Consider the following 24,162-nt stretch of genomic DNA (forward strand, 5'->3'; position numbering starts at 1 on the left):
GAGAGACAGTGAGAGAGAGATACAGTGAGAGAGAGAGAGACAGTGAGAGAGGGATACAGTGAGAGAGAGAGAGACAGTGAGAGAGAGAGACAGTGAGAGAGAGAGAGACAGTGAGAGAGAGATACAGTGAGAGAGAGAGAGACAGTGAGAGAGAGATACAGTGAGAGAGAGAGAGACAGTGAGAGAGGGATACAGTGAGAGAGAGAGAGACAGTGAGAGAGAGAGACAGTGAGAGAGAGAGAGACAGTGAGAGAGAAATACAGTGAGAGAGAGAGAGACAGTGAGAGAGAGATACAGTGAGAGAGAGAGAGACAGTGAGAGAGAGATACAGTGAGAGAGAGAGAGACAGTGAGAGAGAGATACAGTGAGAGAGAGAGAGACAGTGAGAGAGAGAGACAGTGAGAGAGAGATACAGTGAGAGAGAGAGATACAGTGAGAGAGAGAGAGACAGTGAGAGAGAGAGACAGGGAGAGTGAGAGAGACAGTGAGAGAGAGAGACAGAGAGAGTGAGAGACAGATAGTGAGAGAGAGACAGAGACAGTGAGAGAGAGAGAGAGAGATATAGAGAGTGAGAGAGACAGAGACAGTGGGGGAGAGAGAGAGAGAGACAGAGAGAGACAGAGAGAGAGGCAGAGAGAGAGAGCAACAGAGAGAGAGAGGGACAGACAGGGAGAGAGTGAGATCCTTAATTATGCTGGCTGCTTTGCCGAGGCAGCAGGGAGTGTAGACAGAGTCAGTGGATGGGAGGTTGGTTTGTGTGACGGACTGGGGCCACATTCACCACCCTTTGCGGTTCCTCGCGGTCTCGGGCAGAGCAGAAGCCATGGAAATGCTTCCGACGGCGCACCTGTTAAAAAAAAGAGGGAGTCTGAGCGGGCGTGCCGAGTCTCCTTATAGCCTCCTGAGAAAGCAGAGGCGAGGGTGGGCTTCCTTAACCGTAGCTGTTGGCCAGGGACCCCCAGGGGAAAGCTGGGACAGCTGCTGGAGAACCTGCTATTACCGAGCCAAACAGCAGGGGTCTCCAAATCCCAGTTAATGAGTCACCAGCCAACCTGAGCCATCAGAATGTGGGAAGTGCGAGGCCCAGAGTCTAGGCCGACAGTGCAACAGGAGAGCCAGGATAGAGAAGAAAATCAAACAGATGAAGCTATGATGCTGGTGAGGCGACAGCCTAGTGGTATTATCGCTGGGATTTATTAATCCAGGAGCTCGGCTAACGTTCCGGGGACCGGGGTTCGAATCCAGGTGGCGGGATTTGAATTCAATATTTCTTTTAAAAAAAGGAATGGAATTAAGAATCCGCTGGCCGTTGTCAGAAAAACCCGCCTGGTTCGCTAGTGTCCCCTTCAGGGAAGGAAATCTGCCGTCCTTACCCCGGTCTGGCCCACAGCGACGTGGCTGGGTATCGCCTGCCCTCAGGCAACGAGGGGTGGGCACTAACTGCCGACCCAGACAGCGACGCTCATGAATAAACTTTAAACAAAAAACATTTTTCTCTAATATTTACAGCCCTGGGGGTTGCTATAGATGGTTCACGTGTTGGCACTCCACTGTTCCAGCCCACTCACGTACCCACAAAGGATTCCCCTGCCCGCCCCCCCCTTCCACTTTAACGGGGGACACACTATCACACTCTATCCAAGGAGAAGCTACCATCTCACTATCTGCCCTGTCAAACCCTCTAAGAGTTGAATACGTCCTAGTGTGAGCACTTCACCAGGCTCGGGTATAGAACGGCCCATTCTCAAAGAGAACAAAGAACAGTACTCTGTCTCTATCACTGTCTCTCTCTCTATCTCTGTCTCTCTCTCTATCTCTGTCTCTATCACTGTCTCTCTCTCTATCTCTGTCTCTATCACTGTCTCTCTCTCTATCTCTGTCTCTATCACTGTCTCTCTCTCTATCTCTGTCTCTATCACTGTCTCTCTCTCTATCTCTGTCTCTATCACTGTCTCTCTCTCTATCTCTGTCTCTATCACTGTCTCTCTCTCTATCTCTGTCTCTATCACTGTCTCTCTCTCTATCTCTGTCTCTATCACTGTCTCTATCTCCCTTTCACTCCCTCTGTCTCTCTCTATCTCTCTGTCTCTCTCGCTCTATCTCAATGTCTTTCTCTCTCTATCACTGTCTCTATCTCTGTCTCTGTCTCTATCACTGTCTCTCTCTCTATCTCTGTCTCTCTCTCTGTCTCTATCTCCCTTTCACTCCCTCTGTCTCTCTCTCTCTCTCTCTGTCTCTCTCGCTCTATCTCTCTGTCTCTCTCTCTCTATCACTGTCTCTATCACTGTCTCTATCTCTGTCTCTCTCTCTGTCTCTATCTCCCTTTCACTCCCTCTGTCTCTCTCTATCTCTCTGTCTCTCTCGCTCTATCTCTCTGTCTCTCTCTCTCTATCTCTGTCTCTCTCTCTCTCTCTATCTCCCTTTCACTCCCTCTCACTGTCTTATCTGCCACTCTCTCAGTGTCTCTGACTCTCTGGTATGGGGGGGTGGGATTGTTACCGTCCCGCCTGTCACAGGAATCAGGGTGAGCGAGGGCTGGACTATGGAAAGGTCCATCGACCTCCAGCGGGATTTTCCAGTTTCAGGGCGAGCGAGGCTGGTAAATCCCGCCCATAGTCTCTCCCTGAGCCTCTTCACTGCCCGTCTGTCTGCCTCTCTCTCTCTCTCTCTGCTTTACTCTCTGTGGCCTGCTCAGCTTCTCATCTCCATCTCTCTCTCTCTGACCTCGCCTCTATTTCTTATTCCTGGGACTAATATTTACCCCTCAACCAAACGAGATGATCTGGGTCACGATCACATGGCTGTTTGTGGGATCTTGCTGTGTATAAAATGGCTGCACCATTCCTACCCTACAACAGAGACTAAACTCAAAGTACCTCATTGGCTGCCAAGAGTTTTGGGACATTGGGGTACAATAGAAACACAAAGAGCTGGGGACAGGCCCTTCGGCCCATCAAGCCTACACCAATATGTGGTTTCTAACCCTCTGTCCACCTTCCGTCCATCTGCCTGTGAAGATACACCTCGAATGTTGTTAATGTATCTGCTTCCACCACCTCTCCCGGCCCATCGTGTCTGCAGCGACCACAATCCCACCCAGGCCTAATCGCCATAATCCCCATGCATTTACCCTAGCTCGTCCCTCTGACACTAAGGGGCAATTTAGTACAGCCAATCCACCTAACCCGCGCATCTTTGGAGTGTGGGAGGAAACAGGAGCACCCGGTTTTATCCCATGTGGGTGGCACAGTGGTTAGCACTGCTGCCTCACAGCTCCAGGGAGCCAGGTTCGATTCCCGGCTCGGATCACTGTCTGTGTGGAGTTTGCACATTCTCCCGGTGTCTGCGTGGGTTTCCTCCGGGTGCTCCGGTTTCCTCCCGCAGTCCAAAGATGTGCGGGGTAGGTGGATTGGCTGTACTAAATTGCCCCTTAATGTTAGGGGGACTGGCTAGGGTAAATGCACGGTGTTATAGGGATAGGACCTGGGTGGGATTGTGGTTGGGGCAGACTCGATGGGCTGAATGGCCTCCTTCTGCACTGTTGGGGATTCTGTGATTCACCCAGAGGAAACGCACGCAGACACGGGGAGAACGTGCAAACTCCGCACAGACAGTGACCCAAGCCGGGAATCGAGCCCGGGTCCCTGGCGCTGTGAGGCAGCAGCGCTAACCACTGTGTCCGAAACAGGATCTGTGCCTTGTACCTTACCCAGTCTGTGCGCAATGCCACCCCTGGGAACTGGTCTTCCCAGGTAGCACTAATATATTTATAGACAGACGTAGCTACTCAGATGCTGGGTTGTTCCTTCAGAGTTTGGTGAGTTGATGCAGTGAGGGGGCAGGATGGAGTTTTACTGTTCGGTCTGTGTTGAGGTCATCGGTCCTTTGTGTGGAGAAGGGGGGGGTGGGGACGGCTGCGGTGGGCAACAGTTGAGGTGGCTACGAGTGCTGGTAGGTGAAAACTAGGGGGTGATCCCACTCTTGATCATAATCCCAGAGCCTCAAGGATAGGAGGTGACTGACGGGGAGGGAGGAGTGGGGGAAGGGTGTTCGGATTGCGGGTGAGAACAGGATCTGGGTATGAGTTTAACTGTGGGGTCAGTTACATGCCGCATGGTGGCACAGTGGTTAGCACTGCTGCCTCACTGTGCCAGGACCCGATTTGGGAGACTGTCTGTGCAGAGTCCGCACATTCTCCCCGTGTCTGCGTGGGTTTCCTCCGGGTGCTCCGGTTTCCTCCCACTGTCCAAAAGACGTGCTGGTTAGGGTTCATTGGCCGTGCTAAATTCTCCCTCGGTGTACCCCGAACAGGTGCCGGAGTGCAGCTACCAGGGGATTTTCACAGTAACTTCATTGCAGTGTTAACATAAGCCAACTTGTGACACTAATAATTAAACTTTACTGCATGTCAACGTATGTGAGTGACTAACGGAGAAGGAGAAAGGAAGCTTTGCATTCCTGTAGCGCCGTTCACCACCTTTGGGTGACCCTGAGCAATTCACGTCGAAGTGCCGTAGTGTGGGAAAGGCGGCAGCCAATTTGTGCACAGCAAGATCCCACAAACAGCAATGACGGCATGCTCACCCATTTCCCGTGCTGGTTGAGGGTTAGTTGTCAGTCAGGATGAGGGGACTGAACTCCCGGTCGTGACTGTTCGGATATTTCACGCCCACATTTCACCTGGAAGGCGGCACCCCTGACAGTGTCGCACCCCCCCCTCCCCCACCTCAGCGCTCCAGGGGGAGCTTTGACCTAGATTGTGTGATCAAGACTCTGGAATGGGATTTTATTTGATTTGATTTGACTTGATTTATTATTGTCGTGTGTATTGGGGCAAATGGGATCAAAGGTTATGGGGGGAAAGCAGGGCTAGGCTACTGAGTTGGACAATCAGCCATGATCGTGATGACTGGTGGAGCAGGCTCGAAGGGCCAAATGGCCTCCTCCTGCTCCGATCTTCTCTGTTTCTATGTATTAATATAGAGTGAAAAATATTGTTTCTTGCACATTATATAGACAAAGCATACCGTTCATAGAGAAGGAAAGGAGAGGGTGCGGAATGTAGTGTTACAGCGAGGGTGTAGAGAAAGATCAACTTAATGCGAGGCAGGTCCATTCAAAAGTCTGACGGCAGCAGGGAAGAAGCTGTTCTTGAGTCGGTCGGTACGGGACCTCAGACTCTTGAATCTTATTTCCCATGGAAGAAGGTGAAAGAGAGAATGTTCGGGGTGCGTGGGGTCCTTAATTATGCTGGCTGCTTTGCCAAGGCAGCGGGAAGTGTAGACAGAGTCAATGGATGGGAGGCTGGTTTGTGTGATGGATTGGACTACGTTCATGACCTTTTTTAGTACCTTGCGGCCTTGGGCAGAGCAGGAGCCCAGACCAAGCTGTGATACATGTGGAAAGGATATGTGTGTGCGCATGTATGTGTGTGCGAGAGTCTGTGTACGTACGCATGCTGGTGTCTCTGTGTGTGCATGTGTCTGTGTGTGAGTGTGTGCATGCTTTCTATGGTGCATCTCTAAAGGTTGGTGAGAGTCATAGCGGACATGCCAAAATTCCTCAGCTTCCTGAGAAAGTAGTGGCGTTGGTGGCTTTCTTGTTGGCATGGGGGGGGGACCAGGACAGGTTATTGGCGATCTGGGCACTTAAAACTTTGAAGCTCTCGATCATTTCTACTTTGTCCCCATTGATGTAGACAGGGGCATGTTCTTCACTACGCTTCCTGAAGATTTTGGTTACATGACACCCTCGCTCTGCAGCGCTGCCCACTGAGCTCTTAGGGGACATTCCAAGGGCAGAATGAATCTCTCGGGGGAACCGCCATCCCCTGAGGCAACGAGTCACAAGTGGTGAAAAGACCCATGTTCTAAAAGCAAAGTTAAAATCAGTCCCTGATGGGCTGGGACACTGTTGGAGTTTGAACCTTGTCAGTGAGTTGACAATTGTCAGGTACTCCCTGTCATTAGATGCAATGAATAGGTCAGGAACTTAGCCATTATCTGACGCACCTGGTTTATCAGCAAGTGCGAGATAATGGGGGAGAAAGTCCGCAAACTCAACCATATAACAGCAGTAACTCGGGAAGACCAGTGACAGTCAACGGAGAGAAAGAGGGAGAGAGGGAGGGAAAGAGAGAGGGAATAAAAAGAGAGGAAAAGAACAGGGAAAATGGATATCATGCATTATGATCTCAGAAGACGGAGGAAGGTGTTTGCGACGGTAAGCAGTTACCCGTGAAGAAATTTAAAATCTTGTGAATGTTTGTGTGCATCTGAGTGTGTTTGACTGTATGTGTGTATGTATATGCGTGTGTATGAATGGATGTGTGTGTATGTGTATATGTACATGTGTGTGTATGCAAGTGTTCGTGTGTGTGCTTGTATATGTGTGTGTGCTTGTATAAGTGTGTGTGTGTGTTTGTGTGTTTATATATGTGTGTCTGTGAGCATGCATCCCTGTGTGTGTACGTGTGTATATGTGTGTGTCTGTACGTGTGTATGTGTGTGCGTGTGTGTAAATGTGCATGCGTATGTGTGTGTGACTCTGTGTATGCATGCATGTTGGTGTCTCTGTGTGTGCATGTGTCTGTGTGTATGAGTGTGTGCATGTGTGTGTATGTGTTTGTTTGTCCTTGTATCTGTGTCTGTGCATGCGTGTTTGTGTATCTGCATGTATGCGTGTGCATATGCGTATGTGTGTGTGTTTGCTTATGTGTGTACATACATGTGTGAGCACATGTGTGTGTGTGCTTGCTTGTGTGTGTGTATGTGTGCATATACGTGTATGCATGTGTTTGCGTGCATGTATTTATGTTTGCTTGTGTGTATGCGTATGTGTGTTTGCTTGTGTGTGCACACGTGTGTGTGCACATGCATGTGTGTGTGTGCATGTGTGTGTGTATGTGTGTGTGCATGTGTGTGTGTGTGTGCATGTGTGTGTGCACATGCATGTGTGTGCGTGTGTGCATGCGTGTGTGTGTGCATATGTGCGTGTGTGTGTGCATGTATGTGTTTGCGTGCGTGTGTGCGCGCGTGTGTGTGTGTGCGTGCGTGCGTGTGTATGCGTGTGTGTAGTAGTTTAACTGAAGAGGGTTTCTGTCAGGGTAACGGCTGATCTCTAATTCTGAGAGAGTAACAGAGCGCCCCGTGCATTCAGGCAGCGGAAGTGGACAGCTCATTGGCCAAGGGAGGGCGGTATCACTGCCCGCCCCTTCACCCTGCTCCCTGACCCCATCTGTACCTGACCGATAAAACCTGCCTGTAATCAGACTCTGCCACTTTCAACACCACCCTCCCCGACCCTCCCCCACCGCCCCACCCCCCCCCCCACCCCCCCAGGCTCCTCCGAACTCGGTGTCACTTACCTTGGCTCTCCTGCAGCCCGCGTTAAGTCAAGGTCACCCAGGCTGACTTGGCCACAGCTGGATACACTCCAGCAGCACTTGTCTCCCCACAAGGCTCACACACACACACACCCGCAGCCTGCCAGCTAACCGCAGTCTGTAGACACATTCCTCCAATCTGCAGGAATCGAGTCTCCCGGGCAGCAGCGGGTGAACAGGAACCTGAGTCCTATGAGGATCTGAGACCACTCCTCCCCCCCCCCCCACCCCACCCCACCCCCCGCACACAGATCTCCACAAGGGATCTGGATCCATAGCATGATGTCTCAGTGCTGGGAGTGTTCGACCGGACTGTGTGTAAGTAACGTCTAGGTGACCCTTTATTAACTCTTTAGTGGGATATGGGTATCACCGGAACAGGGCAGCATTTGACACCCGCACTCGGAAAAGTTGGTGGGACACGGGACAAGCTGGGCTGGGCCAGCATTTATTGCCCTTGAACTGAGCGTCTCCGCCACTACAGAGGGGCAGTTAAGAATCAACCCCATTGCTGTGGCTCTGGAGTCACGAGTAGGCCAGACCAGGGTAAGGACGGCAGATTCCCTTCCCTAAAGAACATTAGTGAACCAGATGGATTTTTCCGACAATAGTTTCAGTAGATTCTTAATTCCGGATAATTTTTATTGAATTCAGATTCCACCATCTGCCATAGCAGGATTCGAACCCGGGTCCCCAGAACGTGAGCTAAGTTTCTGGATACGTAGTCCAGCGATAAGGCCATCACTGTCTCGAACCACTGCAGTCCATCTGCTTTGCTTTACCCTGCAGCTGATTGGTACATCTGAGTGTCTCGCTGGCTCATTGAAGAGTCACCCACATCGCTGTGGCTCTGGAGTCACGTGTGGGGTCAGACCGGGTAAGGACTGGGATTTGAACCCATGTCCGCAGACCATTACCCTGGGCCTCTGGATCACCAATCCAGTGACATTATCACTACACCATCACTCTCGCTGCACCATCTGCCAACTCCAGTCTTGGATGTAACGCATCCCATCATTGGCTCCCAATTGTCAAACCCTGCCCCCACCCACATCCCCCTCTCCCCCACCCCTCCCCACCCCGAGGGAAGGACAGCGCGCACCAGTACTCTTATTTCTCCGTTTTACTATTCTTTCGCTACGGTGTGTAACTGAAAGCCACTGAGAGTCACAGTACAGGCCCTTCGGCCCTCAATGTTGTGCTGAGCTATGTCCGAACCCAAGATCAAGCTACCCCACTCCCTATCATTCTGGTGTGCTCCATGTGCCCATCCAATAACCACTTGAAAGTTCCTAAAGTGTCCGACTCCACTATCACAGCAGGCAGTCCATTCCACACCCCAACCACTCTCTGAGTGAAGAACCTACCTTGGACATGCCTCCTATATCTCCCACCATGAACCCTATGGTTATGCCCCCTAGTAACAGCTGTAGGGATTCAACGGTCATCACCTACAGAGCCTGAAAGAGGCCATTCGGTCCATCGAGTCTGCGCCAACAACAATCCCACTCCAGGCCCTATCCCCATATCCCCAACATATGCCCAATGCTACTAACCCGCCCATCTTTGGGACGCTAAGGGGCAATTCAGCCTGGCCAATCCACCTAACCTACATGTCTTTCAGACTGTTGGAGGCAACCGGACCACCCGGAGGAAACCCACGCAGACACGGGGAGAATGTGCAAACTCCACACAGACAGTCACGCAAGGATGGGATTGAACCCAGATGTCTGGCGCGGTGAGGCAGCAGTGCCGCCCTTCAGTGGGCACACAGTGGGCTGGGGTCGGGGGAAGAGGAGAACCGGAAAGAGAATGAAAGGAGGCTTCTCCCAGGCACTCTGAGTAACAAGATGGAAACCAATCTCTTTGCCTCATGTTTCTAACTCTCTCCTCCCATAGGTGAAGAGTATTGGCCCTAAGTTGATTCCGTTCCTGAAAACCTTCTGCCTTTACTTTGTGCTCTGGCTGCCCACCTCCGAGCCGTCCTGGTTCAGTGCGTTGATTAAGTGTCTGCCCGTCCTGTGCCTGGCTTTCTTCGTGCTGGCTCACGGCTACAGCACAGGGCTGCTTCCATCATACTCCAAAAAGATCCTCACTGGCCTCCTCTTCGCCGCGCTCGGGGATGTGTTCCTCACCTGGGGAGACCACGGATTCTTCATGCACGGTAAGCGTCTCATTGGGCGGTTAGAGGAGAGGAGTTTATTTTCGGAAGTGCGGGGGGTGGGGGGAGGAGGAATTCGGGGGAAAACCCAGGATTCTTTACTAAGTTTCTAGTTGTCTAGATCACCAACAACCTGTCCTGCTCCCTCCACGCGGACACTATAGTTAAGAAAGCCCCACCAACGCCTCTACTTTCTCAGGAGGCTATGGAAATTTGGCATGTCCCCTACGACTCTCACCAACTTTTACAGATGCCCCATAGAAAGCGTTCTTTCTGGTTGTATCACAGCTTGGTATGGGCTCCTGCTCTGCCCAAGACCGCAAGGAATTACAAAAAGTCATGAACGTAGCCCAATCCATCACGCAAACCAACCTCCCATCCATTGACTCTGTCTACACTTCCCACTGCCTCGGCAAAGCAGCCAACATAATTACGGACCCCACGCACCCCGGACATTCTCTCTTCCACCTTCTTCTGTCGGGAAAAAGATATAAAAATCTGAGGTCACGTACCAACCGTCTCAAGAACAGCTTCTTCCCTGCTGCTGTCAGACTTTTGAATGGACCTACCTCACATTTCTCTACACCCTAGCTATGATTGTAACACTACATTCTGCACTCTCTCCTTTCCTTCTCTATGAACAGCATGCTTTGTCTGTATAGCGCGCAAGAAACAATACTTTTCACTGTATGTTAATACATGTAACAATAATAAATCAAATCAAATCTTTAAAATAGAGGTTGATAGATTTTGATTTGATTCATTATTGTCACATAGAATCATAGAATCTTGACAGTGCAGAAGGAGGCCATTTGGCCCATCCCACCCAGGTCCTCTTTCTGTAACCCCACATATTTACCCTGCTAACCTCCCTGACACTAGGGTCAATTTAGCATGGCCAATCCATCTAATCCGCATATCTTTGGACTGTGGGAGGAAACTGGGGCATCCAGAGGAAACCCACGCAGACACGGGAGAACATGCAAACTCCACACATATATTGGGATACAGTGAAAAGTATTGTTTCTTGCGCATTATACAGACAAAACATACCATTCATAGAGTACATAGGAGAGAAGGAAAGGAGAGAATGCAGAATGTAGTGCTACAGTCATAGCCAGGGTGTAGAGAAAGATCAGCTTAATATAAGGTAGGTCCAAAAATCTGAATGCAGCAGGGAAGAAACTGTTCTTGAGTCTGTTAGTCTGTGACCTCAGACTTTTGCATCTTTTTCCCGATGGAAGAAGGCGGAAGAGAGAATGTCCGGGGTGTGTGGGGTCCTTAATTATGCTGGCTGCTTTGCCGAGGCAGCAGGAAGTGTAGACAGAGTCAATGGATGGGAGGCTGGTTTGAGTGAGGGATTGGGCTACATTCATGACACTTTGTAGTTTCTTGTGTTCTGGGTCAGAGCAGGAGCTGTGATACAACCAGAAAGAATGCTTTCTGTAAAATTGGTGAGAGTCATAGCTGACATGCCAAATTTCCTTACTCTTCTGAGAAAGGTTTCGAGTGATAGAGCTTCCACACACCTCTGGGATAGAAAATTCCAAACATTCACAACCCAACTTGTAAAGAAGTTTCTCCTCATCTCAGTCCCTTAGGGTGATCCTTCCCCTCCACAGTTCAGGACTATTCCACCTTGTGCTGCATTGATCTATCACCTTTGACACTCTGAATCAGGAGACAGAATCGGACAAAGTTTTCACACTGATCCACGTAAAGAGATAAAGGCAAAGTCGACCAAAGTTTTGTCACGTAGGGACAGCACTTGAAAGAGGATGGAGACAGGGGGAGGGGTTGGGGGAAACACCAGAGTTTGGGGCACCGGCAGCCAAAGACCAAAGACATGGGCTGGGATTCTCCGACCTTGCCCACGGTTGGGATTCTCCAGTACCGCCGCTGTGAATGAAAGCTTGGCTGAGCGCCAAATTCCCCTTCCTCGCTGGCAGCGGAGAATCTCGGCCACGGCGGCCAATTGTTGGAGCGATTCAAATTGGAAATACCCAATTGGGCAGGAGAGTGGGGACATCGGAGAGCTGCGGAGGGGCTGGAAGAGGTTACAGAGATAGAGAGGGGACGGGGGGGCCTCATGTCTATCTGAATAACTTGAAAACAAGGGTAAGAAATGTTTTTTATTCATTCGGGGGAACATGGGCGTCGCTGGCTGGGTCAGCATTTATTGCCCATCCCTAGTTGCCCTTGGAGGGCAGTTGAGAGTCAACCACATTGCTGTGGCTCTGGAGTCACATGTAGGCCAGACCGGGTAAGGACGGCAGATTTCCTTCCCTAAAGGGACATTAGTGAATCAGATGGGTTTTTCCAACAATGGTTTCATGGTCATCAGTAGATTCTTAATTCCAGATTTTTTATATTGGATTCAAATTTCACCATCTGCTGTGGTGGGATTCAAACCCGGGTCCCCAGAACATTAGCTGAGTTTCTGGATTAATAGTCTAGCAGTAATACCACTAGGCCATCGCCTCCCTTCGAGATTAGGTTTTTGGGATTGGATAAAGAGAGGACATATCCCTTTTCTTCATATTCTGCCTCTTTTCTTCTGGCTCAGGTCTAACCCTTGTTGCTCCCTGTAATGCCTTGCCTTTATCTTGTGACTCGTTGTCTTCTTTCGCTGATATATTATTACTCCTGTTAGTATTTTCTTGTGCGGGTTGGTGAATGGGGAGGATACTCTCGTGTGGTGGAAGAAAGAGTGGGGGGTGGAGTTAGGGTTCTATATTTGAGATGATTAAGTTCTGGGTTAATGTTTTGTGATATTTGATGTCCGTTAGTGTGCTATTCCCAGTTCTGGAATGTTCAGGATGTTGCCTGGTATGAGGAGAGGTTGGAGAATCTTGGTTTGTTCCCACTGGACCGACGGAGGTTGAGGGGCGACCTGATAGAAGTCTACAAGATCATGAGGGGCATGGACAGAGTGGATAGTCAGATAGCTTTTCCCCAGGGTGCAAGAGTCAATTACTAGGGGGCACAGGTTTAAGGTGCGAGGGGCAAGGTTTAAAGGAGATGTACGAGGCAAGTTTTTTACTCAGAGGGTGGTGGGTGCCTGGAACTCGCTGCCCGGAGAGATAGTGGAAGCAGATACAATAGTGAGTTTTAAGGGGCGTCTGGACAAATACATGAATAGGATGGGAATAGAGGGATACGGTCCCCAGAAGGCAGACAAGTGTGAGGTATTGCACTTCGGAAGGACAAACATAAGAACATAAGAAATAGGAGCAGGAGTAGGCCAACTAGCCCTTCGAGCCTGCCCCGCCATTCAATAAGATCATGGCTGATCTGTCGTGGCTCAGTTCCACATTCCCGCCCTCTCCCCATAACCTTTAATCTCCTCGCTTATCAAAAACCCATCAACCCGCGTCTTAAAAATATTTAGCGAGGCAGCCTCCACCACTTCAACGGGCAGAGAATTCCAGAGATTTACCACCCTTTGAGTGAAGAAGTTCCTCCTCAACTCTGTTCTAAACCGCCCCCCTTTATCTTGAGGCTGTGCCCCGTAGTCCTGCTATCCTTTCTGAGTGGGAAGAGTCTCTCCACCTCTATCCTATCCATCCCATTCATCATCTTATACGTCTCAATGAGATCTCCCCTCATTCTTCTGAACTCTAACGAGTACAAGCCTAATTTATTCAGCCTCTCCTCATAGCTCAATCCCCTCAACTCCGGTATCAGCCTAGTAAACCTCCTCTGCCTCCCTCCAAGGCCAAAATATCCTTGCGTAAGTACGGCGCCCAAAACTGCACACAGTACTCCAGCTGCGGCCTCACCAATGCCCTATACAGCCGCAGCAAGACCTCCCTACTTTTATATTCAATCCCCCTCGCGATGAAGGCCAGCATCCCATTCGCCTTCCTGACCACCTGCTGCACCTGCAAGCTGGGTTTTTGCGACTCATGCACAAGGACCCCGAGGTCCCTCTGCACCATCACCTGCTGCAGTTTTTCTCCACGTAAGTAATAATCCTTCCTACCATTATTCCTACCAAAGTGGACCACCTCGCACTTGCCAACATTAAATTCCATTTGCCATTTCCTGGCCCATTCGCCCAGCCTATCTAAATCCTTCTGTAGACTCTCCCCACCCTCCGCACAATTTGCCTTTCCACCAATTTTGGTGTCATCAGCAAATTTCAACACCCTACACTCAGTTCCCTCCTCCAGATCATAATAGCTGAGGCCCCAGCACCAACCCCTGGGGCACTCCACTAGTCACCATCCGCCAATCCGAATAGCACCCATTGACCCCCACTCTCTGCCTTCTATTTGACAACCAGTCCTCTATCCACGCTAACACCCTACCCCCAACTCCATGCCCCCTTACCTTCTGCAATAACCTCTTGTGAGGTACCTTGTCAAACGCCTTCTGAAAATCAAGAAAGACCACATCCACCGGCTCTCCTCTATCCACCACCCTAGACACATCCTCATAGAACTCCAGTAAATTTGTCAGACACGACTTCCCTTTAACGAAACCAAAGTAGAACGTACAGGTTAAAGGGTAGGACTCTGAAGAGTGCAGTTGAACAGAGGGATCTGGGAATCCAGGTACAGAATTCCCTAAAAGTGACGTCACAGGTGGATAGGGTCGTAAAGCGTGCTTTTGGTACATTGGCCTTTATAAATTGGAGTATCGAGTATAAAAGTTGGAGTGCTATGGTAAGGTTATATAAGGCATTGGTGAGGCTGAATTTAGAGTATTGTGTACAGTTTTGGTCACCTAGTTACAGGGAGGATGTAAATAAGGTTGAAAGAGTGCAGAGAAGGTTCACAAGGATGTTGCTGGGACTTGAGAAGCTGAGTTACAGAGAGAGATTGAATAGGTTAGGACTTTATTCCCTGGAGCGTAGAAGAATGAGGGGAGATTTGATAGGGGTGTATAAGATTTTGATGGGTATCGATAGAGTGAATGCAAGCAGGCTTTTTCCACTGAGGCTAGAGGAGAAAAAAACCAGAGGGCATGGGTTAAGGGTGAAAAGAGAAAAGTTTAAAAGGAATATTAGGAGGGGCTTCTTCAGGCAGAGAGTGGTGGGCGTGTGGAATGAGCTGTCGGATAAAGTGGTAAATGCGGGATCACTTTTAACATTTAAGAAAATCTTGACGGGTTCATGGATGAGAGGGGTGTGGAGGGATATGGTCCAAAGTGCAGGTCAGTGGGACTAGGCAAAAAATGGTTCAGCACAGACAAGAAGGGCCAAAAGGCCTGTTTCTGAGGTGTAATTTTCTATGGTTCTATGGATAGGGGGTTTTAGTTCAGTCTGGTAGCATGGCTTGGAGGGCCGAAGGGCCTGTTCCTGTTCTGTAATTCCCTTTGTTCTTTGAGATTTAGCTCAAACTAACACTATTCCCCACCCTCCCTCTCCCCGCCCGCCACTATCTCCGTGCACTTGGTCCTCTGCTGCCTCACTGCCACCTCGACATTCAGACTTTGAAACACTGACTCAAAGTGATATCTCAGTATCCACGTCACAGTGAGAGACACGGAATTAAATCTGCATCAATCCCTGCATTCTCGGAGAAGTTAATTTTCCTGTTCGCTGGGCTTCGCGCCGAGTGTCACAGTTGTGCAGTTTTTAAAGCAATCACATCACATGGTGTAACAACTTGTCAGCACCTTTGGGTTCTCACTAACGATAGGTTCACTTAAACAACACTGGAAAGCCCAGATCAAAACTGAAATCTTGGAGAAATAATTTTCAGTCAGTTTGACTGATTTTTTCCAGTTATTGGTGTGTGTGAGTGTGTCAGTGTGAGTGTGTCAGTGTGTGTGTGTGTGAGTGTCAATGTGAATGTGCCAGCGTGAGTGTCAGTGTGAGTTCAGGGTCAATGTGAGTGTCAATGTGTATGTCAACGTGAGTTCAGTGTGTGTGTCAGCATGAGTGTGTCAGTGTGAGTGTCAGTCTGTGTGTCAATGTGAGTTCAGTGTGTGTGTGTCAGTGTGAGTATGTCAGTGTGTGTGTATGTGTGTCAGTGTGAGTGTGTCAGTGTGAGTGTGTCAGTATGAGTGTCAGTGTGAGTGTGTCAGTGTGTGTGTATGTGTGTCAGTGTGAGTGTGTCAGTGTGAGTGTGTCAGTATGACTGTCAGTGTGAGTGTGTCAATGTAAGTGTCAGTGTGTGTGTGTGTCATTGTGAGTGTCAGTCTGTGTGTCAATGTGAGTGTCAGTGTGAGTTCAGTGTGAGTGTGTCAGTGTGTGTGTATGTGTGTCAGTGTGTGTGTGTCAGTGTCAGTGTGTCAGTGTGTGTGTATGTGTGTCACTGTGAGTGTGTCAGTGTGAGTGTCAGTGTGAGTGTGTCAATATGTCAGTGAGTCCAGTGTGTGTGTCAGTGTGTGTGTATGTGAGTGTCAGTATGAGTGTGTCAGTGTAAGTGTGAGTGTGTGTGTATCAGTGTGTGTGTCCATGAGAATGTGTCGAGAGAGAGAGACAGAGAGGTTTAGAGACAAAATTCCTAAGCTTAGGAGCTGGAGGCCACCAATGGTGGAGCGATTAAAATGGGGGGAGAATAGAAGAGAGTGGAGTTAAAGTTTACTTATTAGTGTCACAAGTAGGCTAACATTAACACTGCAAAGAAGTTACTGTGAAAATCCCCTAGTCGCCACATTCTGGTGCCTCTTTGGGTACACAGGGGGAGAAGTTAGCGCGGCCAATGCACCCTAACCAGCACGTCTTTCAGACTGTGGGAGGAAACCAGAGCACCCGGAGGAAACCCACACAGACACAGGGAGAACGTACAGACTCCGCACAGACAATCCACCCCCGTACATCTTTCGTACAGTTGGAGGAGATAGGGGGGAGGGGGAGGGTCCATGGAGGGGGCTTAAAAACATGGATAGGAAGTTTAAAATCAGGGGGGTTTCTGGGCAGGGGCAGGAGGGTTGTTGAGAAGTTTCTCCTGACTTGGAAAGGTGTCCTTTTTGCTTCCCAGGAATGTTGATGTTTGGGATCTGCCACGTTCTGTACAGTTGGGCGTTCGGCTTGCGGCCGCTCCGGTTCTGGTTAGCTCTTATCCTCCTGGTGCTGGGAGCGGCGTACTACGCGGCAGTATACTCCTACCTGCAGGGCTCCATGGTGTACGCCATGGCGGGATACGTCCTGGTTCTGGGGCTGATGAGCTGGCGAGGAATAGCTCGAGCCAGCTGCTCGCGGTACGAGCGCTCCTGGAGTCGCAGCTGCACAGCCGCGGGGGCTGTGGTCTTTATCGCCTCGGATCTGATCCTGGCCATCGACCGGTTCTGCTTCACACTGCCCCACGCCCGGGCAGTCATCATGTCCACCTATTACTTCGCCCAGATGCTCATCACCCTGTCTGTAGCTGAACGCAGCGACCGGGACCATCTCTGGAAGAGGAACTGAAAGCAGAATGTCAGTCTAAACCCCGAAGGCAGGAACTTTCTGCCTGGACAGTGTCATGTAAATGGTGCAGCTGAACTTTGTTTAATGTGAATTAAATCTGCCTGTAGAAGCAGTCCTTATTTAACTTCAGATCCCAGTTATTGATCTGGACCGTGGTGTAGTGCTAATATCACTGAACCAACAATCCTAATCCCAATGCTCTGAGGACACGGGTTCAAATCCCAATACGGGTGGAATTTAAATTCAATTAATAAATCTATACAATCCCTACGGTGCAGAATGAAGTCATCAGATCTCTGAAAAATCATTTTACCCGGGCCCACACCACTGCCCTAATCCCATGCATTTATCATGACCAATCCACCTAACCCACACATCTTTGGACACTAAGAAGCAATTTAGCATGGTCAATCCACCTAACCTGCACATCTTTGGACACTAAGAAGCAATTTAGCATGGTCAATCCACCTAACCTGTACATCTTTGGACACTAAGAAGCAATTTAGCATGGCCAATCCACCTAACCTGCACATCTTTGGACTCTAAGAAGCAATTTAGCATGGCCAATCCCACTAACCTGTACATCTTTGGACACTAAGGGGCAATTTAGCATGGCCAATCCATCTAACCTGTAGATCTTTGGACACTAAGGGGCAATTTAGCATGGCCAATCCATCTAACCTGTACATCTTTGGACACTAAGGGGCAATTTAGCATGGCCAATCCCACTAACCTGCACATCTTTGGACACTAAGGGGCGATTTAGCACGGCCAATCCTACTAACCTGCACATCTTTGGACACTAAGGGGCAATTTAGCACGGCCAATCCCACTAACCTGCACATCTTTGGAGTGTGGGAGAAAACCAGAGCACCTAGAGGAAACCCGCACAGACACGGGGAGAACGCGCAAACTCCACAATGTCACCCAAGGCTGGAATTGAAACCAGGTCCCTGGTGCTATGAGACAGCAGCGCTATCCACTGTGCCACGCTGCTGCCCTTGAATCTGGAATTGAAAAGCTTCTCTCAGTAATGGGAACGGTGAAACTATCGTCAGTTGTCTTTAAAAAAACAGCTGGTTCACTAAGGTCAAGGAAGGAAATTTGCCATCCTTACCTGGTCTGGCTTGCATGAGACTCTTGACTGCCCTTTGCAGAGACCTAGTGAGAGACTAGGAGTGGCATGGTGGTACAGTGGTTAGCACTGCTGCCTCACAGCGCCAGGCACCCGGGTTTGATTCCTGGCTTGGGTCACTGTCTGTGTGGAGTTTGCATATTCTCCCCATGTCTGCATGGGTTTCCTCCAGGTGCTCCAGTTTCCTCCCACAGTCCAAAGATGCATGGGTTAGGTGGGTTGGCCATGCTAAATTGCCCCTTAGTGTCCAAAGATGTGCAAGTTAGGGGGATTGGCCATGCTAAATTGCCCCTTAGTGTCCAAAGATGTGCAGGTTAGGTGGATTGGCCATGCTAAATTGCTTCTTAGTGTCCAAAGATGTGCAAGTTAGGGGGATTGGCCATGCTAAATTGCCCCTTAGTGTCCAAAGATGTGCAGGTTAGGTGGATTGGTCATGCTAAACTGCCCCTTAGTGTCAGTGGAATTAGCAGGGTAAATATTTGGGGTTATAGAGATAGGGCCTGGATGGGACTGTGGTCAGTGCAGACTCAATGGGCTGAGTGGCCTCCTTCTGCACTGTAGGGATTGTATGACTTGGTTCAAGGGCAATTAGGGAGGGGTAAGAAATGCTGGCCTAGCCAGCGACACCCACATCCCATGGAAGAGAAGAAAGGGGTTCGGGGACTCAAGGCTCCAGCGTGGTTTTACCAGCCACGCGCGGCTGAAACCAGGAACCAAGACAAGAGACCGGCAGTAAGACGAGTTCCCGCGATTGTTCACAATGTGCCTAGAGTGATTGGCACTCTGCCATTGTAACTCGAAACATATCCCACCCACAAACACCACCCCCCCCCTTCTCCCCTCCCTTCCCACCCGAAACAGACCTCACACCCCTCACAGCCCTCCCCCCCCCCCCACAAACTCCCCCCAACATCAAATTCATTGTCACAGCGAGTTTCTGCTGATTTCGCCCATTTGCGAGCCTTCTGCAAACGAGCGAACACTCGTTGGCAAAAAATGTTTTACAAATTACTTAACGTGTGAAGGAGCCAAGGGCTGTAGACCAGTGAAACGAGTGAATGGTTTAGTGTAGCTTTTTTTTAAAAGGTATTTTTCTGCGATTTAAAATCAGGTTTCTCTGAATAAAAACACTTCTTAAAATGGGTGGCTTTTTGGTTTGATTTATTATTGTCACGCAAGTCGGGATACAGTGAAAATTCTCGCTTTCTCTCCCTCTCTCTGGCCCAGTGTTGATCCTATAAATATTTTTCACATTGATTGGAAATACCAGCAGGGGTCAGTGTCCACATGACTCCAGTTACATTAACGCTTCAATAATCCTTAAACCTGCCCGTTGATCCAGTGTGAGGCCTGAGGGACTGGGATCTCAGATCTCCCACGGAACTGCATCTCGTGAGCAGTCAGCTTGTTCAAAGGGAGCAGGGGAAAAGCTTCAGCCGTTTTCGCTCTCGCTTACATAACATTACGTCAGGTTTTACAGCGCAGAATCGGGCCATTCGGCCCATCTGGGCTATGCTGGTGTCCATGGTGGGCTGTGCACCACATGATCCACATCCCTACATCATCCCAACCGATCAGCAGGTCCTTCTGTTCCTCTCCTGGACCAGCCCTCGCTTGTTGGGGTGGCACGGTGGTTAGCTGCTGCTGCTGTCTCACAGTGCCAGGGACCCGGGTTCGATTCCCGGCTTGGGTCACTTGTCTGTGTGGAGGCTGCACGTTCTCCCCGTGTCTGCGTGGGTTTCCTCTGGGTGCTCTGGTTTCCTCCCACAGTCCCAAGATGTGTAGATGAGGTGGATTGGCCATGCTAAATTGCCTCTTAGTGTCCAAAGGTGTGCAGGTTAGGTGGATTGGCCATGCTAAATTGTCCCTTAATGTCCAAAGATGTGCAGGTTAGGGGGATTGGCCATGCTAAATTGTCCCTTAGTGTCCAAAGATGTGCAGGTTAGGTGGATTGGCCATGCTAAATTGTCCCTTAGTGTCCAAAGATGTGTAGGTTAGATGGATTGGCCATGCTAAATTGTCCCTTAATGTCCAAAGATGTACTGGTCAGATGGATTGGCCATGCAAAATTGTCCTTTAGTGTCCAAAGATGTGCAGGTTAGGTGGATTGGCCATGATAAATTGTCCCTTAGTGTCCAAAGATGTGTAGGTTAGATGGATTGGCCATGCTAAATTGTCCCTTAGTGTCCAAAGATGTGCAGGTTAGATGGATTGGCCATGCTAAATTGTCCCTTAGTGTCCAAAGATGTACTGGTCAGATGGATTGGCCATGCTAAATTGTCCCTTAGTGTCCAAAGACGTGTAGGTTAGATGGATTGGCCATGCTAAATTGTCCCTTAGTGTCCAAAGATGTGCAGGTTAGGTGGATTGGCCATGCTAAATTGTCCCTTAGTGTCCAAAGATGTGCAGGTTAGATAGATTGGCCATGGTAAACTGCCCCTTAGTGCCCAAAGATGTGCAGGTTAGGTGGATTGTATGTGGGAAATGTGTGGCGTTATGGAATTAGGGCAAGGAGAGGGCCTGGGTGTGACACTCTGTCAGAGGGTCAGTGCAGACTCAATGGGCCGAATGGCCTCTTCTGCATTGTAACGATTCAATGATTCCTCACTTGTGTTTATCCAGCTTCCCCCTTAATCATCCCTCCGCTCCCGGGTAAAGATTCTCCTGATTGGGTTGATTTGGGACTATCTTACATGGATGACCCTCAGGTTCTGGTCTTCCCTCAAGACCCCCTCAGAATTTTCAAGCAGGGTCAACCCTGGAACCTTGAACCCTTTGGAGGAAAGCCCTGTTCAATCCTCACAATACGATCCTCCGCGTATATCTTACTTTGCATCTTCCCCTGCATCATACTGTAATGTGGGCTGGTGTACGAGTGTGCAGTGTACAACTATAACTTGCCTTTATATAGCACCTTCAATAACCAGGCAGGCCTCAGTTCACTGCAACGGTACCAGATTTTTCAAAAAGAAATTGACACTCGGGTGGGATTATTCAAAAGGGGCCAGCAAACTTGGCCAGAGGTGAACATGAGGGACCACCAGGAAGGGAGAGAGGGACGAAGGGAGGGAGGAAGAGATGGAGGGAGAGAGGGAGGGAAGGAGAGAGAGTGAGAGGGAGAGAGGGAGGGAGGGATGGAGAGAGAGGGAGGGAAGGAGAGAGAGGGAGAGGGAGAGCAGGAGGAAGGGAGAGAGGGAGGGAGGGATGGAGAGAGAGGGAGGGAAGGAGAGAGAGGGAGAGGGAGGGAGGGAGGGAAAGACTGAGGGAGGGAGAGATGGAGGAAGGGGGAGGGAGGGAGATAGGGAGGAAGGGAGAGAGGGAGGGAGGATAGAGAGAAGGAGGAAGAGAGAGGGAGAGGGAGGGAGAAAGGGAGAGGGAGGGAAAGAGGGAGAGGGAGGGAGGGAGTGAAAGAGGGAGAGGGAGGGATTGAGGGAAGGACCGAGAGAGAGAGGAAGGGAGAGAGGGAGGGAGGGAGATAGAGAGGGATGGAGATAGGGAAGGAGGGAGCGATGGAGGGAAAGAGGGAGAGAAGGAGGGAGGGAAGGAGAGGGAGAGAGCATCAGATGGAAGGAGGTAGGGAGGGAGGGAGGAAGAGAAGGAGGAAGGGATGGAGAGAGGGTGAGATGGAATGAGAGAGGCAGGAAGGGAGAAAGGGAGGGAGGGAGAGACTGAGGGAGGGAGAGAGAGGGAGAGGTCCAGTTGTCACTGCGTTACTGTCACCAGCGAGCAGGGTTTAAAATAAAACATTGTGGAGAGAGATGAGCTTTGTCCCATCCCAGTGACCTGTTCCTGCGTCTATAAATAAAGACAACAGGTAGCTCTCAGGAACTTCAGAAGCTGAACGGGCAGCATTCAGCAAGGAGCTTCGAATCGGTCCTGGTGCTGAGTGAGGTAAGGACTGGCATTTCCATCTCACCTCTACATGTTTCCTGATCATTGCTGGTTTTAGTTTGGATCAGACAGAGAGAAAGGTTACAGACTGGCTCCAGACTTCCCAGGCAAGTCCCAGTATCGCTTTGAACACAATCTTCCTGCTCGATATCTGACTTCACTCTCCGTTTTATCCTTCCATTGAATCCCTACAGTGCAGCAGGAGGCCATTTGGCCCATCGAGTCTGCACCAATAGAGATCTTACCCAAGCTCTATCCTCGTAACCCCACATATTTACTCCTTTAATCCCCCTGCTGTACACAACTTTGGACACTAAGGGGCAATTTAGCATGGCCAATCCCCCTAACCTACACATCTTTTGGACTGTGGGAGGGAACCGGAGCAAACTCACGCTGACACGGGGAGAACATGCAGACTCCACACAGACAGTGACCCAAACAGGGTTCCTGACACTGTGAAGCAGCTGTGCCAACCTCTGTACCACCGTGCCACCCTGTCCTGAGAATGCGGGCTCTCACCGTCTGCACTCACCTTGTGTGTGTGTGTGTGGGTGGGGGTCTGAGAATTGATCTGTTCCAGGATATCACAGGGTCAGTCCATCCATCGGGGAATTGGCCATGAGGATGTCGAGGGATCATTCAGAACTACTCCTGGGGGATGGGGCGGGGGAGGTTAGGGTGAAGGTGAGGAGATGATACTGAGGAGAGGCTTGGCACGAAGAGGGAATGTAATAACTGAGCCTTTTACACTGAGGGTGATGTTTCTGTTCTGTGAAGGTTGGGCAGTGACACCCTTTCACCTTTGCGTTGTGTGTCAATTTCAGGTTGCCATGGTTTGCCTGACCTTTCCACTCTCCCTGGTCCTGCTGTGTACAATGTCACTGGCCACTCATTCAGACATCACCTCTCACAGGTGGGTGACCCTGTTTATCGCGGGGGGAGAGGAGCCTGATTCAGTTCCAGGTTCTGATCTTATTCGATTTGATTTATTATTGTCACATGTATTAACACACAGTGAAAAGTATTGTTTCTTGCACGCTATACAAAACATACCGTTCATAGAGAAGGAAAGGAGAGAGTGCAGAATGGCGTGTTACAGTCATTGCTAGGGTGTAGAGAAAGAGCAACTTGATGCAAGGTAGGTCCATTCAAAAGTCAGCAGGGAAGAAGCTGTTCTTGAGTCGTTTGGTACATGACCTCAGACTTTTAGGGGGGGATATTTCTGTCCTACCACCATGGGCATCGTAACGGGCGGTGATGGGAGGTTGGTGGGCCGGGGGTGGGGTGGAGGGGTGGAGGTGGGGGGGAGCAGTTTCGGACCACACAGAGGGCCATTGACCTCAGATAGGAGTTTCTGGTTTTGGGGCAAGCATAGCTGGAAAATCCCACCTTTTCATCTTTGAGTGGGTGTGGGGTGGGGGCGCTATATAAATGCTGAGGGTGTGACAGGCACTATATAAATGCTGAGGATGTGACAGGCACTATATAAATGCTGTATAGCCACCCTCGGCATCTATATAGCACCTGTCACACCCTCACCATTTAAATAATGCCTGTCACATTCTCAGCATCTATACAGCACCTGTCACAGCCTCAGCATTTATATAGCGCCTATCACACCCTCAGCTTTCATATAGCGCCTATCACATCCTCAATTTTTATATAGCACCTGTCACATCCTCAGCTTTTGTATGGCACCTGTCACACCCTCAGCATTTATATAGCACCAGGCACATCCTCAGCATTTATATAGCACCAGTCACATCCTCAGCATTTATATAGTGCCCGTGACAGCCCCTCGGACATCCCAAAAGTACATTTTCAGCCAATGAAATGCTTATTGAAACGCAGTCGTTGTTCTGATATCGGAAAGCCTGTACTCAATTTGTGCACAGCAAGACCCCACAAATAGGCAAAACGACAATGATCAGACAATCTGTTTGAGTAGTTGTTGGCTGAAGGATGGATGTTGGCTGGGGTAATGGAGGGGTTCCCACTGCTCCTCTCTAGATAGTGCGGGTGGGATCTATTTACCTCGATCTGGGGGGTGGGGGGCTTGGTCGGGGGGGGGGGGTGGTGGGGGGGGGGGGTGGTGGCAGGGGCGGGGGCATGGCTTAACGTCCCATCTGAAAGACGGTGCCCTTGACAGTGCAGCACCCCCTCGGTACTGGTCCTGGAGTGGGATTTGAAGCCACTGCCTCCTGGTTCAGTAGTGAGTGTGGAGTGTG

General features: G+C 50.0%; 1 protein-coding gene across 2 annotated transcripts; it reads left to right on the plus strand.

The window, feature by feature from the left end:
* The first annotated feature begins 1,102 nt into the window (after positions 1–1,102).
* Positions 1,103–17,277, plus strand: LOC145361669 (lysoplasmalogenase TMEM86A-like). 2 transcript variants are annotated; one of them, XM_080217563.1, is made up of 3 exons: positions 1,103–1,158; positions 9,284–9,548; positions 16,481–17,277. In XM_080217563.1, exons 1-3 carry the CDS (start codon positions 1,150–1,152, stop codon positions 16,906–16,908), a joined length of 702 nt encoding a protein of 233 aa, XP_080073689.1. In that variant the 5' UTR covers positions 1,103–1,149; the 3' UTR covers positions 16,909–17,277. The 2 variants fall into 2 exon arrangements, with proteins under 2 accessions (XP_080073689.1, XP_080073688.1); XM_080217562.1 differs by lacking the exon at positions 1,103–1,158 and adding an exon at positions 7,637–7,702.
* Positions 17,278–24,162: the final 6,885 nt, after the last annotated feature.

The sequence above is a fragment of the Carcharhinus amblyrhynchos genome, chromosome 35 (assembly GCF_965287045.1).
Source record: "Carcharhinus amblyrhynchos chromosome 35, sCarAmb.v2.hapA, whole genome shotgun sequence".
Classification (NCBI taxonomy): Eukaryota; Metazoa; Chordata; class Chondrichthyes; order Carcharhiniformes; family Carcharhinidae; genus Carcharhinus; species Carcharhinus amblyrhynchos.